The 15517-nt window shown below is 52.0% G+C and overlaps 1 protein-coding gene across 4 annotated transcripts; it reads right to left on the bottom strand.

Moving 5' to 3' along the window:
* Positions 1-342: 342 nt before the first annotated feature.
* Positions 343-15017, bottom strand: Susd2 (sushi domain containing 2). 4 transcript variants are annotated; one of them, XM_047562258.1, is made up of 15 exons: positions 14823-15017; positions 13139-13361; positions 12804-12955; positions 12136-12303; positions 11413-11587; positions 11090-11291; positions 10827-10912; positions 10473-10741; positions 10241-10384; positions 9987-10145; positions 8777-9025; positions 8342-8614; positions 8035-8211; positions 7835-7950; positions 343-7715 (listed from the first exon to the last, which is right to left on the bottom strand). In XM_047562258.1, the coding sequence occupies exons 1-14, from the start codon at positions 14896-14898 to the stop codon at positions 7847-7849; spliced, it is 2457 nt and encodes an 818-aa protein (XP_047418214.1). In that variant the 5' UTR covers positions 14899-15017; the 3' UTR covers positions 343-7715; positions 7835-7846. The 4 variants fall into 4 exon arrangements, with proteins under 4 accessions (XP_047418214.1, XP_047418212.1, XP_047418215.1 ...); XM_047562256.1 differs by having other exon boundaries at positions 345-7715; positions 7851-7950; XM_047562259.1 differs by lacking the exon at positions 14823-15017 and adding an exon at positions 14575-14717 and having other exon boundaries at positions 345-7715; positions 7851-7950; positions 13139-13346.
* Positions 15018-15517: the final 500 nt, after the last annotated feature.

Below are 15517 nucleotides of genomic sequence, written 5' to 3' on the forward strand. Positions count from 1 at the left end.
GTTTGGTTCTTGATTCCCACCAGATCCACTGAGCCTGGTGACAGTGGACCAAGTGGGAGGCCTTGAAGAGGACCACAGGACGGGCCTCTTCTCCTTCTCTCTTTCTTTCCATTTCCCTGCCAGGAGGTGAGCAGTGTGCTCTGCCCTGTTCTCCAGCACGTCGCTGCCTCGCCACAGGCCCCAAAGCAATGAAGTCGTTGGATGATGGGTGGAAGGAAACCTCCAATACTAGGAGTCATTTTTTTTTTTCTCTTTATAAGTTGATTATCTCAGATATTAGTTACAGTAAGGAAAGACTGACTTGGACATGTGAGTGCTTTGAACTGAAAAGTGGTTTTCCCGCTCCTTTTCCCCTCCCCACCGAGCTGGACCCTGATTCTGGCTCCTCTGCCTCTCCCAAAACACAGAGAAGATCTTTTTTTTTTCCCCCCTCAAATTCCCTTATCTGACTAAAGGAAATTCCTCCAGAAGGAATGTAGTCGTCTTGAGCCCCATCTGGGCAATCTCATGCAATGGGAAGATTAACTCCAAGCCGAAGAAACTGAAAGTCAAACACCCGGAACCCAGGAGAACTTTGTCCCAGGCTATTGTCTGTTCTTTGGATCCATTCGTGTCTCCTAAAAATCATTAACTAAACTTGCCTATGGCGACACTCCCTTCCCCCTATGAACCAGGGCGTGTAAGTGTCTTTGGCTTTAGGATCTTGGGTATACCACTTTCCTCTGGTGCTCCCGGTGCAGGGTGAAAGTGCGTGTCTTTTCTCCTGTTCACCCATCCTCAGTTTGTTTTCGTGGCCTCAATCACCTAAACTGCAGAGGGAAAGAGGGTAGGTCCCCTCACCCCTACACGTTTAAAAGTTTAGAACTTCCACATATGATCCAGCAATCCCACTTCTTGGTATTCCCCTTCCCCCTGACAAAAAAATGAGAACAGGGTCTTGAAATACCTACACACTCCTCTTTATAGCAATGTTATTTACAACACTGGAAGCAACCCAAGTGTCTATCAACAGGTGAATAAGGAAAATGTAATGTGTAAATACAATGGACTATCATGCAGCCTTAAAAGGAAGCAAATTTGAACGGGTCATTGCATGTCTCGAGGACATTATTCTGTATGAGTGAGATTCCGCATGAATCCACTTGTGAGGAATTTAGATTACTCAAATTGATAGGGACAGAAACTAGAATGGGGGGTTATCAGGGCTAGTGGGAGCAGTGGGGAGTTATTGATTAATGGGTATTGAGTTTCAGTTCTGCAAGTAGGGAGGAGTTCTAGAAATTGGTTGCACAAGGATGTCAATACACTTAACAGCACCTGGAAATAGTAAAAATGGTAAATTTTTTATCGAATCAGGATTTTACCACGATTAAAACTCTGCTCTTAGTTTCAAAAGATTAACAATAACATTTATATAGGTAGTGACAGCTTCAAGGTAGCTCAGCATAAATCCAACAAAAGATGTGCAATACTTTATGAAAAAATTTATAAAACTTTACTGGAGGGCACTGAAGAAGAGTTCAGTGAGCTAAATGGATGGAGAACTGTACCTGGGCGACCTGCTGACCCTGTGGTATGAGAACATGAGGTTTTGGCAACACAGACAGGTCCAGAAAGCACATCCTCAGTGCCAATGTGAAGCTGCAGGTTGTGAGCACCCTGCCTTGTATATAGAACTTGCCTAGGAGCACATACAGCAGTGCTATTATAAATGTGGGCCAGGTACCCCCAAAGAGAACACTACCTAAAATGTGTATACTTCCCACGTATTTCAGGACAGTGGTTATGCCTTAGTGGGGGTGGGGGACATTGGAGGGATGGTGGGAGATGGTGCTATGGTTTGGATCTAAAATGTTCCCCAAAGGTGTTCACGGCTTGGTCAAGGATGGCACTATTGGGAGGTGGTGGGACCTTTGAGAGGTGTGACTTAATAGGAGATCTTCAGGTCACTGGGGACATGCCATTGAATGACATTGCGGAACCCTGACCTGGTCCTCTTTCTCTTTTTGCTTCTTGACCATGAGATGAGTAGTTTTGTTGAACTAAGCTGTGATGTGCTGCTTCATGACAGGCCCAAAGCAGCAGGGCCACCTGACCATGGACTGAAACCTCCAAGACTGTGAGATGAAATCAACCTTTTCTCTGTGTAAGTTATCTTGGGTATTTCATTATAGTGACAGAAAGCTGACTAAAACAGAGTATTTGGTTTATGTCTATAGAACTTCATTTGTTTTAGGAAAAGAAGGCAGAAACAAAAAAGTTAAAATATTGATCATATTAAATCTGGATTTTAGATAAAAAAATACATTCTACTGTCATGCATAACTAATAAGAACAAATAAAAACAATAAAAAAAGGCAATAAAAGAAAACTGGGTACAACTCAATGATAGAGAGTGTGTCCTAAGCATGTGTAAGGTTGTTGGTTCCATTCCCAATGGGCACCTTCCTCCCCCACAAAAGTAAAAGATGTCACATTTGTATCAGTTAGGATTTCATCAGTGAAGGAGGTCCTACGACTGTGGAAGCTGTTGAGCTAGCTCTTTAAGTCTGTCCTCATTGATCTAACGTTGGAGCTTAAGATTCATTCTGCTGGGAGTCAGGAAGGAAGGATGGATATAAAGTGGGGTGGGAACTCCAGAGCTAGCTGGAATCACAAGCCTGGCTGGCACCCATGAGGATGGACTTAAGCCCACAACCCTTCTTGTTGACATGGGTGATGAAGGTTTCCTGCAGTAGCTGGGACCCTTCATTGAACGCCTAGCCCAGGAGACAGTGCTGCTGAAGGCTAATAGAGGGCAAGGCAGAGCAGTTGCAGGCCTGGCCTCTGCTGATTCAGAAATCAGCTGCAAAGACAGTGAGCTCCAGAAGTGACTGCTGCTTCTCTCTTCTGTCCATCAAATCGTGCACAGGAATCTCTCTTGTGAGCATCCTAACCAGAAACATGCAAGGAAGGGAAATCTTGGAAGTGGTGTGCAGCCTAGCCAAGTTGACACAACCCTTACATTTTTCATCCGTCTAGCAAAGAGAAAAAAAGAAAAATAGGAGTTCCATACACCAATGACAGAGGCAGGTGGGGTGAAGATCCAGGCTCTCTGGTAGGTTGGTGGTAGATATCAACGTGGGGGCCAACTTGAGGAGGAAAATATATATGCCGATTAACCAGCCAATCTGCTATATGGATTTCTCCTCTGGGCAAAACTAAACATATTCACAAAGTACAACAGTGTTTGAAGAAGTGAAAAAATGAGCACAATTGAAATGCCCAACTGGGTTGTGGGATGTGGTGGTGAATGCCTGTAATCCCAGCGAATGGGGAGGTTGAGGCAGGAAGATCACAAATTTGAGGCCAGACTTAGCAACTTAGGCTGTCTCAAAGTAAAAAATAAAAAGGGTTGTATCAAAGTGGTAGAGGCCTTGGGGTCAATTTGCACTACCACAATCAAACAATCAATCACATAAAAAATAAAAAAAGCCTAACTAGGGTCTAGTTCAATAAATTCTTAACTAGTTTAAATTGTTCTAACTTTATATACACAGTATTTATTTTAATACTAATGAAAAGAAGGGCAGTTTTTCCTACCTCTGTTTCTGGTGAATTGTTAGAGGGATCCACTGATGCAATAAAACTACCCCCTTGGGCTGGGGACATGGCTCAGAGGGAAGAGTGCTTGCCTCACATGCACAGGGCCCTGGGTTCAATCCCTAGCACCACAAAAAAAAACAAAACAAAAAAACAAAAAAACCCTATCCCCTAGCCCCACATTCCAACAACATATCCTGGTTGAATCATGAGTTTATTTCTTGTTTCCAGAGCAGTATAAGATGGTTGGATGTGTGAGTGTGTGTATGAGTGTATATATGGAGGTCCTCTTCCATGCTGGGGACCTAGGAGGGACCCAGGTTGACATGGCTTCCAAAGTCATTCTTGCAAAGGCAAGAGCAGGAGAAAGAGCCTGGGAGATTTTTTATGGACCTGGATTGGAAAAGTCTCCCAAATCCTCAGCTCACATGGCCCTGGCTAGACCCAATTACATGACCACCCTGAGCTACAAGGGAGGCTGGGAAATATATCTACTGTGCAACTGGAAGATGGGTCTAAGCGATGTGGGTTGAGCTGCTAGCAGATAGCTGTTCAACTTCACTTCCCTAACTGGTTTTCATCCTTAGAGACTTAGCTGAAGCTAGACTCCTCCAAGAAGCCCCACTGACTCCCTACTCCCACGACATCCTAAACTGACCATTCCCCCCTCCTCAGGCAGATTTAGACCTGAGGATAGGTCCCCAGGGAGTCCAGCAGAGGTTTGGCCCAAACCAGAAACTCAACTACCATGAATTTTTTTTTTCTTTGCAGTGTTGGGGATGGAGCCCAGGACCTTACACACGCTAGGCAAGCACTCTTCCATTGAGCTATGTCCCCAGTCTACCCTAGGGTTTTTGAAAGGAACTGATTGACCTGGCAGAAGTGGAGGGGACAGTTCCTGTACTTGGTGGAAGTCCTCCTCACCTTCTGCTGTTCTCAATTGTGCTCAGCCAATGGGAAGTCCTAGTGAAAGACTGGAGTGCAGGAGGAGAGAAGTAGGTGCTTCTTTCTGCTTCAGTTGATGGGGGAGTCTGTGGCAGGATTGATGCCCTTGTGACTCTGGCCAGGCTGAGCCAACAGGCCTGCATAGTTCCTGCTTCTGTGTGGACCTGGGCCTGGCTCCAGGAGCACATCCTTCACTTTAATTCCTCTGCCCAGGGGTGGTGCCAGGATCCTGTGGGTATTTCACTGGCAATTATTTGATCCTCTGGCTCTCCCATCATCTCTTTCCAAGTCCTTGGATTACCATCTCCCCTAACCTTATTCAAGGGGTGCATAGTGTGCCACAGGGCTCTGACTTGGATGATCCATCAGTCCAACCTGTGGTGGGCCATTCACAAATCTCCCACTGTTGTCCGTCCAGCAAGCTCTGTGGCTGCTGTTTTAGAGACCACCTCCCCAAGGTAGAGGTCCCTGCCTTTGATGTCTCTAGAGGATCTGTGCTTGTTCTGGTAACTTCCACTTTTGCAAGGGCCCAACAGTACCTCTATCTCCTTTGGGACCCTGGGAAAACCCCTGTCAGGTGGTGGGGCTTCCCAGCCTGGCCTGCCCCTGGCAATGGGAATGTCTGGGGCTAAGGTCACAGCCAGGGTGCCCTTTTCTCCTGCTGGGGAGGGGAGATGTGGAGACAGATCTAGGGCCTGTCTTGGAGGAAGATAGTTTGGACAGAGAAGACTGAAGTGATCTGTGCTTTACTCAGGAAGTCTAAATGCCATGGCGTGGCAGCAGAGACATCTTGACTGGCCTCCTATCCCACCCACTGCTCCTCAGATACAACTACCAATCTCTCCCTCTGAGCCTCTAGTTAGGCTGTTTCTTTACCTGGACTAGCCTCTCTAATCGGAGCTCTGAGAATATAATGTCTTTTTTGAGAGGGCCTGTCCATGTTGCCAGTCTGGCCCCAAACTCCTGGACTTAAGCAATTCTCCTGCCGCAGTCTCCTAAGTAGTTAGGACTACAGGTGTGTGTCACCACAACCTATCTTTTACCCTGTCTGAGACACCCTCTGCTAGACTGAGTCATGAAGTTGCCCCTGTCCTCCTGGGCTTCTTGAACTGCCTACATGTTCAGGCCTTGACCAGGAAACCAACCTCTCATTGACTGAGGCAGCTAGACTGGCCTGGCTTGGCATAGGAATGTACTGGGGACTCAGGCAATGAGGAGATGAGACTACCTCATCTGTACAGAGGAAAGTACCAGCTCAATGTCCAAGGGGCAGGGAGCACCACCCCGCCCCAAGCTACCAGTCTAGTCTAAGAACAAGGCAAGGAGGGATCTGGGAAGACAGGACACTGACCTCATTGTTTTTGTAGTTTCTTGGATGACCCTTCATTCTTCTAACCCCTGCCAGCTGTTTCCTTATACATGTTCCATCATGATCTTCCTCCAGGAAGTCCTCCAGATGGGAACTGCTCCTGCCTCTCAGCTCCTCTACTTCTGGCCTGGACCCTTTACTAAGTGCAAGGCTCAGTGAGTGGGAGTCCTGAACTCTTGACTCCAGTGTCAGTTAGACAACCCTGGGCAGCCTGTACAATCTTTCCTGAGACTGAGAGTTAACCCGTGGTCCTCCCAGGTAGGGGAATATGAAGGCATCACAAATCTCCATTACAGCTGTGATCAAACCTGCTGGCAGCAGCAGATTGTCAAGCTTCCCCCAACACACTCATTGTTTCTACCCTCTGCTGCCTCCATGTGGTCATTCCTAGAACTGCAGGCTATAATGACACCTCTACTCTTCCCCACCCAAGGGACTTCACCTATGGGCATCCCAAGCCCCACCCTCTCCTATACTTTCTCCATCTAAGATCTAAGATGCAAATCTGCCTAACCCTCATTCAGCGACCTATCCACAAAAGAGGACTTTGGGCCCTACTTTTCCTCCAGCTGGTTCCAGGTTTGTGCTTCCATGGTGTTCTGCCACTCTTAGTCCCAGAGGGGCAGGTAAGGAACTGCTCAGGTGGGCAGCAGTAGTATGTCTGTATCTAGCTTCTGGACATTCTTGAGTGAAGGAAGGTGAATCACTCACTTGAGGACTTAGGCATGGTCCTACCAATTACTGCCCAGGCAAGGAGAAACCTCTTGTAGTGCAATGCTAGAGTTATGATTAGGGGCCAGGGTAGGCTTGGCAGCTTGCTGTGGAGCATACATCTCTTCTCAGGGAACACCAGGGCAGGGCATGCTGGGAGAGCATGAGCATGGACAGGGTGGATCTGCCCCTTCCCGTTTCCCAAGTAACCAGTGTGGCTCTTCATTTCCTACCCCACAAGGTGGTCACTATTCTGGAACCTATTTTACACATTAGAAAGAGGCTGTGGAGACCTGTCCCAAGTGACCCAGAAGTGGATGAAGCAGACAGTACTCAGACCCTGGTGCTGTTGGTAGGTGACTTCACAGGATGACCATGGAGCCCTCCAGAATCAAGGTACAGCATAAGCAACAGGACAGCAGGGAAGGAATACAGAGAGTTTGTTTTCTCCTTGTACAGACAGTGGTGGGGAGTATTCTTGAGCAACATTCCAGAATAGGTAGAAATACAAGCCTGAAGTGCAGAGAGATCTCTTCCCTACTGGGGGACTTCTCTTCCCAGGGGGCACTGAGGTCTCTCATTACCCCAGGGTTGAGTCCACCTGAATTCTCAGGCTGAGCCCGGGGTCTAGGAACTAAGACAGCTTGGCCCTGAGGCCCCCACAGGGGGTGGGGGCAGTAGATCTCAGTCTACCAGGGGTCATGGCCACTGGCATCAGGTTATGGGGAGTGAGTTTCTGATGTAGAAATATTAGGGCTTGGGGCACAGGCACTAGCATTCCAGGACATGAGGTCTCAGTTCTTAGGAATTAGAACTGTGAGTAGTAGGGGAACAAAACAAGGGGTTGATGACCGGGATTTAGAATTCCTAACACCAGGTATCCTACCTCCATCTGAGATGACAGACTAGGTACCCGGTCTTAGGTCCACAGGTGTTAAAGGCCCAGGTATCAGGTGTCCAATCCTAGGGGTTTCAGAATCACAGGACTGGTGACTATATTATTGGGAGTCCAGGGCTTTCTCCTGGGAGTCTGGGTCTTGGCCCTAATGTGACCCTGTGTTGCTGGCCAAGCATGCTCCACTCTCAAGGCTGCAAGTTCCACATGTTCCTGCAACAGAGATGAGGTTGGACCAGTCACAATTGTCCCACTGGCTGTCCCAGGGTCCCAAGAAAGCCCAAGAGGGGCACAGGTAGGGGCCTCAACCACAGGTCGGTGGGGCTCTCAACCTGGGTGGGGTCTCACATGTTGCCCTTCCTTCGAAGCAGCACATAGATGATAGCAATCAGTAGTACCACTGCCAGTCCTCCAAAGATGATGCTCAGCAGCACCGTGTAGCTCCGTCCTGATAAGTGGGCCAGAGTGGTGAGCGTAGTTTAGGGCATGTGGGCGTGCAGGGTTGGAGGGTGCACAGGAGGTATATCCTCACCTAACTGGCACTCTGGAGTGGGTGTGGACCAGGTGCCATCTGCCTGGCAGGTGCTGGTCTCTGCCCCAGTCAAGCTGAAGCCGCTGTCACAATGGAAGTGCACAGTGGAGCCCACCAAGTACCTGAGGCCCTCCTTGTGCCCATTGGAGGGGGGAGCCAGCCAGCCACAGGATACCACTGGAATGGGGGCAGAACATAGACCACAGGTCTGAGTCACTGGTCACAGCATGCAGTTGGCCAACCCTAGAGGCCCCCCTAGTTCAAGGTGGCTACTGGTTTGCCCAGGCCTCCCCGCCCCTCCCCTCACCAGGCTGCAGGTTCCGTATGCGCTGCTGGTGCAGTTGGTGGGCAACCAGTGTGGCATTGCCCACACTCAGGTTCCCAGTGGCTGCCACATCGAAGTTGCAGAAATGGTCATTCCCACACAGTTTGGCTGCCTCATCTGCCTGGCTCGGGCTGAGAGTGGTCTTGTCAGGGAAGAGGGGCTCAAAGGTGGGGTCATGCTTGGGTTGGTACAGGAAGTTATGAATCAAAAACCAGGAGTCATACGTGAACAGGGAAGAGGTGTTGTGTACTGCCCCTGCAAAGACAGGTGGTATGCCTGGGTGGTTATGGCTCCGAGTAGTGGTCAAGGGTCTGATGTCCCCACGATTCACAGATCCCACCTGTGTCATGCTCCAATCCACTACCCCCCACTCCAGCTCTGCTCATTCTGCCCAGTGTATTCCATGGGGCCACTTACAGTCAGCCCCAAACTGGAACAGCTCCTGGGCACTGGCATTCGGGGGCAGGACCTGCCCACTGCGTAGGGTGAAGTCATCGGTGGGATCATTATTAAGTGTTCCAAGGAGGCCATGGGTGTGGGTCAGGAACTTATCAGGTAGCAGGATGTCCACACTCAAGAAAGGGCCCTGTTTGCTGACCTCTAGGCCGGCTCCCGATGACAACATGATGGATACCTTGTCCTCAGCAACCATTGACAGGAACAAGCCTAGGCACAGTTGGAGATGAGCTAGGACACCCCTATGGTCCCTGTGCCCTGTCCTCACCCCCACCACAACCCAAGAATTGGGTGGGGGCACCTGCAGAGAAAGAGGAGGGCATTCCCAGGGCTGACCTGTTGACTATGATGTTCTACCATCTCCAGCCCACACTTGCACCTGGGCCCCAGATGGACCCAAATTGCCCAATTCCTGCAGAGAATGTGGGGGCTGTTTCTGAATGGGACTTGCAGCAGTGTCACCTGCCTCTGCCTTCTCTAGGGGTTTGGCACACTCATCCCTTCTATCTCCACTGGGAACTATTTCGTTTGTGTAGCCCCTGAGGTAAGGGAATGGTGGTGGCAAGGGAATGCTACACTGAAGCTGAACCCTTGAGTGCCACTCTGAGCTGTGCCCTGAACTCTGGAGGCATGGCTTTCTTGCAGTGGCCTTCCTTTCTTCTTCTTTCCTTTTTCCCTTCCCCTTCCCTCCTTTCCTTCCTTTCGATTAAACCCAGAGGTGCTCTACCACTGAGCTAATTCCCCATCTCTTTTTATTTTGAGAGCCTCTGCCTTCTGAATAGCTACCCCATTGCACCCAGCTTGCATGACTTTTGATGATGGAATGAGTGACCACAGCAAAGTAGTAGAGCCATGCAGGCCAGCAGTGAGTCCTGACATGCTGGACCCTGGACTCCTTTGAGTCATGGGGAGGCCCCATCCCATACTTATGGCCTCTCAGGACTCTGAGCAGACCCCATGTGTATGACATGGGCATCTTCATAGGTGTCAAGATGTGAGACCAGACCTTAGGCTGGACCCTTGCTACCTCTGGCCTAAGATAGCCATGGGCAGGGGCACAGATTCATCCACCCAGCTGTGCTTTGCTGGGTCCATCTCCAAGCCCCAAAGGCCTGAAGGCTACCCTCAGCCTCTAGGCAGATCACTGACCTTGTCTAGCCATGCCACTCACCCTTCAGGTCCATCCAGCTCTGCTCAGCAAAGCTGAGTACCTCCTGATTCAGCAGCACCTCCAGGACCCCAGACCTGTTGGCCAGTCGCACCTCTACCACATCTGAGTCGCCCTCCTGGACAGCCACTGCAGTCAGCCCTGTGCCGCGGGCCTGTGAGCCTGGGGTAAAAGGTGCAGAACGGTGTCACCTTGGCTCCTACTTCCCACCCCAGATGATCCAGCATCACTCAGAACCTGTGGGACCCTGGACTCACCATTGGTCAGCGTCCCAGGCTGAGCCCGTGCCTGAACTCTCAGGTCTGTCACCACCGCCTCTAGCAGCACATACTCGCCACGCCCATTGAATGTGAGGTTGGTGCCATCAAACGTGACAAAATGAGGATCCCCGAAGATGGAGGCTGGGGCAAGAGCAGATTAGACAGGTTGCCCAGCACTTGGCCCTGCCCAGCCCTCCCTGGGGCTAATGCTCAGGAGGCTGGCACCTACCCAGGTGTGGGGGCCGGTAATTGCGGCAGTCACTGGAGGGCCGCCGCTGCATGTAGCGGGAGCACTCGGGAGCCCAGAGGCAGCAATAATAGAAGCTGATGACATCATAGAGCCAGTGAGACATGCTGGGCACCCGGGGTGGTGTGCGGTACGGGGGTGCACCCCAGTCATGGCCACGGTCGGGGGTGCTGCCACTGGTGGAGTCAGCTGTTAGGAGCTGTGTGCCAGCTGCTGTGTAGCAACACTGCTGGCCTGAGGCGTACTGGGGACTGGTGGAGGAAGGCAAGTCAGAACCACTGTCAGGAGCCTGTTCCCCACTCCTGCCCTGTCCCCATCCGTGGTCCAGTGGCTTACCTGGCTTGCACAGAGCGTACGCAGTGCACAGCTCCGGGGTGGTAGGTGCAAATGCTGCCATGCTCAATGTCACAGCCATAGTCTGTCTGCAGAGTAGCCAGTGGCTGTCACCTGGGTTCTGTATCCTCTCCCTCCTTGGGAACCAAACTCAAGGGGACCCTCTGACCCCCAACCTCACCTCCTGGGGGTGTCTTGAGTGGGGAGGTTAGCCCTGCCTATCCCCCAACTCCCTCTCCCAGGCCCTAATGGGTTCAGGGGCTCACAAAGAAGCGGCCAGAGTCAGCTCGGGCTTGGGCCAGGGTGCAGGGGCAGTCAGGTAGCTCCTTCAGGAAGTTGGGCAGCTGGTCCTCCAGTTCCTCCCAGGCCAGACACTGTGCCCGGGCCCAAGCCACAGAGTCTGCCCGGAAGTCATCACCCAGGTGCCAGGCCAGAGCATGATCATTGGTCCAGAGTGCCAGTACATCCCTAAGATGGTGATGATACAGTCACTAAGGGCCAGGCCATGCCTGGCCTGGGGTTTCCCAAGCAAGCACAATGGTCTACAGTTGGATTCCCCCACCCCCATTCTCTGTCCTGAGGCCCTTACTTTTCCCCTGGATAGTTTTTGCTGTCAGTGATCCGCAGTGCACCCACTTTCCATCTCTGATAGTTGGGAGATGCAGATTTTGGAGTGAAAGTGAAGAAGCCAGAGTTGGGAATGTTTGTGGCCAGGGTGTACAGGTATGACCACTCTGCTGTCCAATTCTCTGAGTATGGCTTCCCTGAGGGGAGAGAAGTTCTTGGTCAGCCCTAGAACTCCTCTGAAGACCCCTGGGGCAGGAGAGGAACCTGGCCCCAGTCTCTAGCACTGAACAGCCTGACAGATGGATAGAAGGGCAATGGATGAACAGATGGTCCTCATTGGAGGGCCTGCTGGAGTGTCAGGGACCCTGGCTTTGATGCTCCATATCCTCCATTTCTGGGTTGCTGTCCCTGCATCATACCAAGCTCAGAGAGGAAGGATCAGAGTCAGCTTCTCTGTCTCTAGCATAAGCCTCCTATCCAAAGGCCAGGGCATCCAAACCTTCTTCTGGGCCTGGGGCCCGAACGGTCAGTCACCCCCTCACCATGCCTTTCGCCTCACTCAATCTGATGGAAGTTACTGCTATTCTTCTTCCATATATGAATGTTTCTTGCTCCTGATCCCCCAAACCTGCCGGGAATGCCCCTCCTTTCTCTTCCACTTGCAAGACCCCACTCCCACACTTAGGACACCCATTTCTGGGAGCCCAAATCTCAAATGCCTCCACCAGCCCTGGGCCAGACTCACCTGTCTCCTCATAGCCCCACAGCTCAATGGTGACAGCCTGCATGGGCAGTGCCGAGTTGTTCCAGATGAGACTGAGGTTACCTGTGGTGCCTGGGGTGCCGTAGTATTGCCAGCGGGTCTCATTCACCAGCTGGCTCTTCTCTGTCTCTGACACTTTGTAGGGGTGCACTGTGCAGAGGTAGGTAAGGGGTGAATGAAGGCCTGGGGCCCAGGTGGCTCAGGGAAGGAGACCCTGGGGCTCTAGGTTTGTGGGGAACTCTCAAAGATAAAATACTGAAGCAGATGGCTGACTTGTCTCCCCCAATGCCTCGTGGAAAAAAAGGATAGCAAGGCTTAGAGAAATGGGGGCCTGGCCTGGCCTGGCCTGGCTAAGCCGTGTGGCAGGCACTGGTCTATCTTGCTGGGGACCCTCTGCAGCCCCACTCCCTCTTGGGTTGGGACTCCTGTCTGGATGCCAGGGGATGGGGTAATGAGCTAGGGGAACTCTTGTCCAAGGGACTGGTTCAGCCAGAGTGGCAGGTGGGTGGATCAAGTCTCGGTGTGCATAGATTAGCACTGGGGAAAGTCCCTATGGGCTAGGGATGTGTGGGGGTGGGAACCAGGACCCACAGAGGGGTGTGCCATTTGGGGCCCACAACCTGGACTGACTTGGTGGAGTGAGAGCTCACCAGCCAGCCAGGTGCCTGCATAAGGGAAGGAGCGACCATTGTCCATTGAGATGTTGAAGGGGATGCGGCCACTCTCATAGAGCAAGGGTGATATGCAGTGTACTTGCCGCAAGGAGTCCACATGGCCAAGGGTCTGGATGCTCTCCTTAAACCTGTGGAAATAAGAGCTAGTAGAAGCAGCTGTGCCAGTGTGAGCTGACAGACTCAAAGTCCCAAGTTCCCCAACCTCCTCAGGAAACACAGTCCAATCAACTGTCCCTGGGCCCTCCTGCCTCTTCTTGGTCCCAGGGCTCCACCCAGCCAACTAGGGGTTGTGGATGTGTGGGGCCTCCCACCTGCAGATCACACCATCTGTGGAGTTGAACCACTTGAGATGCTGAACCACAAAGTCCTTGCCACCCATCATGGAACCTGAGGAAGGTGAGATCTCCAGGCAGAAATTCTGGAAGTCGAAGCAGCAGGTGCCAAGGCCCGAGCAGGTTGGGTGGCAGGAGCAGGGCCCATTCCGGTCCCCACAGCGCAGGGAGCAGCTATCCTGGGCAACTGGAAAAGAGAACCCTGAGCACCTGGTCAAAGTGCATGTTGGGCTTGCTGCTCCAAGCACAGGGTCTGTCTCTATTTTCCCGAGTCAGAGGGAAGCATTCTCAGGCCCTCCCTGGTCACCATGTGGACAAAATGGAAAGCCATGAGTTCCATGGGGCTGGGGTCAACCTCAGCATAGATAATTCGGTGGGAGTGACTAGAAAATAGTGAGATAAAGAAAAATGCTTCAGACATTCAAACTTATAGGGTCAGAATACCTCGTAGGGATCCCCTGGCTCTCAGACTAGGTCCTAATAGCTCACAGGACAGGGGTTCTTGGAGGCCCACAGTTGCCTGAGCCCTGGGCATGGGGACCTCTTTTGGCTCTCAGATGTGTCTGTGGACAGTATGCTATGCTGGGGCACCACTGCCTGGAGGACACCTCTTGCTTGCTTAGGCTGGGGTCTGGTCACATGGCCACAGTCAAGATCTGGGAGGGACTGGTGCCTGGACTGAGCTTGACCCATCTTACTTTCCCAGGGGGCAACAATAAAACTCCAAGGAGAGCCCCAACTTCAGGGAAGAAGGCCAGCGGTGCTTCCTTCCTCTTGGGGAAGAGGAGGGACATTTTTAGTAGGGAACCAAGGAGTAGGGAGAAAGTAGTCACGGGGAGCTGTGGAGGTCACACCCAAGCCTTCTGCTGTGGATAATGGGGACCTGAGACAGGGTAAAGACTCGGGTGGGGTGCAAGTACCCAAGCTAGAATCACATATCTCACCTGGCCCTAAGCCATCCCCTGCAACCAAATGAGGCCAGTCAAGGGCCAGGCCTGGGTCTGAGCCATCACAGTGTCCCCACTTCACTTAAGTGCAGTGCCTGGCATTCAAGAGTGGCAATAAATATTTATTGGCCAAAGATGTGATGTCTTAAGTGGTGTGGGAAAGAGGCTTCTATATGCCCATATGATAAAAATGGCAAAATGGCAGAAGGGTGGTGACATTTCCCTGCAAAGGTAGAGTGGGTGGAGGACTGTGGGTGGGTGGGTGATGTCCCTTTCAGGCTGGGGCCAGCCAGGGTCTCAACTCTGGAGTTCAGGCCTTCTGCTAGACTTTCTTGGGTTCAGTCTAACCCTGATGAGGACTGACAATCCTGCCTAGAGCTGGGTGGGGAGTTGGGGGCTCCCCATACATGATCACACTCTTCACTGGGATTTGGGGTACAGGTCAAAGGCTCCGCTGGTCTCCCCTACCTCTCTCCTGGGCAGCCATGGTCTCCTGTCTCCCAGTAGGCATAGGACAGTCTCAGTCCGGACTTCCTTCTCATCCCTGCCGTTCTCTCAACCCTGGGGCCTCAGAATTTCTTCCCACCACTCACTGTATAGCCACGGATGGCCTGACAGATGGACAGAGGTCAAGCCCAGAGAGATGTCTTCCCCAAACCTGGCTGATTAGGCAGATGGATAGATAGACAGGGGGACATAAGGAGGTGGGGACATACCTGCTGTGGACCTGGGCCCTGGGCCGGGGACTGTCACCAGCAGCAGCAGGACCCAGGGCAGGAGGGCAAACTTCATGGTGAGGTCTGTGTTTGTAGTCAGCAGCAGCAGCAGCAGCAGCAGCAGCAGCAGTGCAGTGGATCAGAGGCGGCAGGAGGCACTTACTCCTTGCTGACCTGGCCCCGCCTGCCTGTCCTAAGCTCTGCAGCACCGCCCCTCCCCCCCCCCCCCCCCCCCCTCTCCCTTCCCACCCCACCTATTCTCCTCTCAAAGTCCACAGGTGCCTGAGTAGAACAGCAGAGCCCAACCTGCTCCGTTAGCACTTTCCTGGCCCACTAGCAAAGGATATGAGAGAGGGAAGAAACCCAGCCCTGGGACGCTGTGGGAGGGATATGGGACTGGAGCCTTCAGCTGCAGGATCTTTGGCACGTGATGAGCCGGATGTCCAGAGGCTGCAGCTCAGACCCTGGGTCCCAGCCCAGTACTACGTACAGGGCCTGAAGGGTGGGGCTTCTGAAGGGGATGGGATACTGCAGGATGGGTGAATCTGGGCTGTGCTTGAGATTGGCAGGATTCCAGCCCCGTGCCCTCTGGACAGATTTCACATCCTTAGTTCTTAGTTTCCCGCTGGGAGGTGTTGCTAATTCCTCCTCAAAGATTGGTGGGGTGAGGAAGCAGATTCTAGCTAGGGCCCGCC

This window comes from Sciurus carolinensis, chromosome 8 (assembly GCF_902686445.1).
Source record: "Sciurus carolinensis chromosome 8, mSciCar1.2, whole genome shotgun sequence".
In the NCBI taxonomy this organism is placed as follows: Eukaryota; Metazoa; Chordata; class Mammalia; order Rodentia; family Sciuridae; genus Sciurus; species Sciurus carolinensis.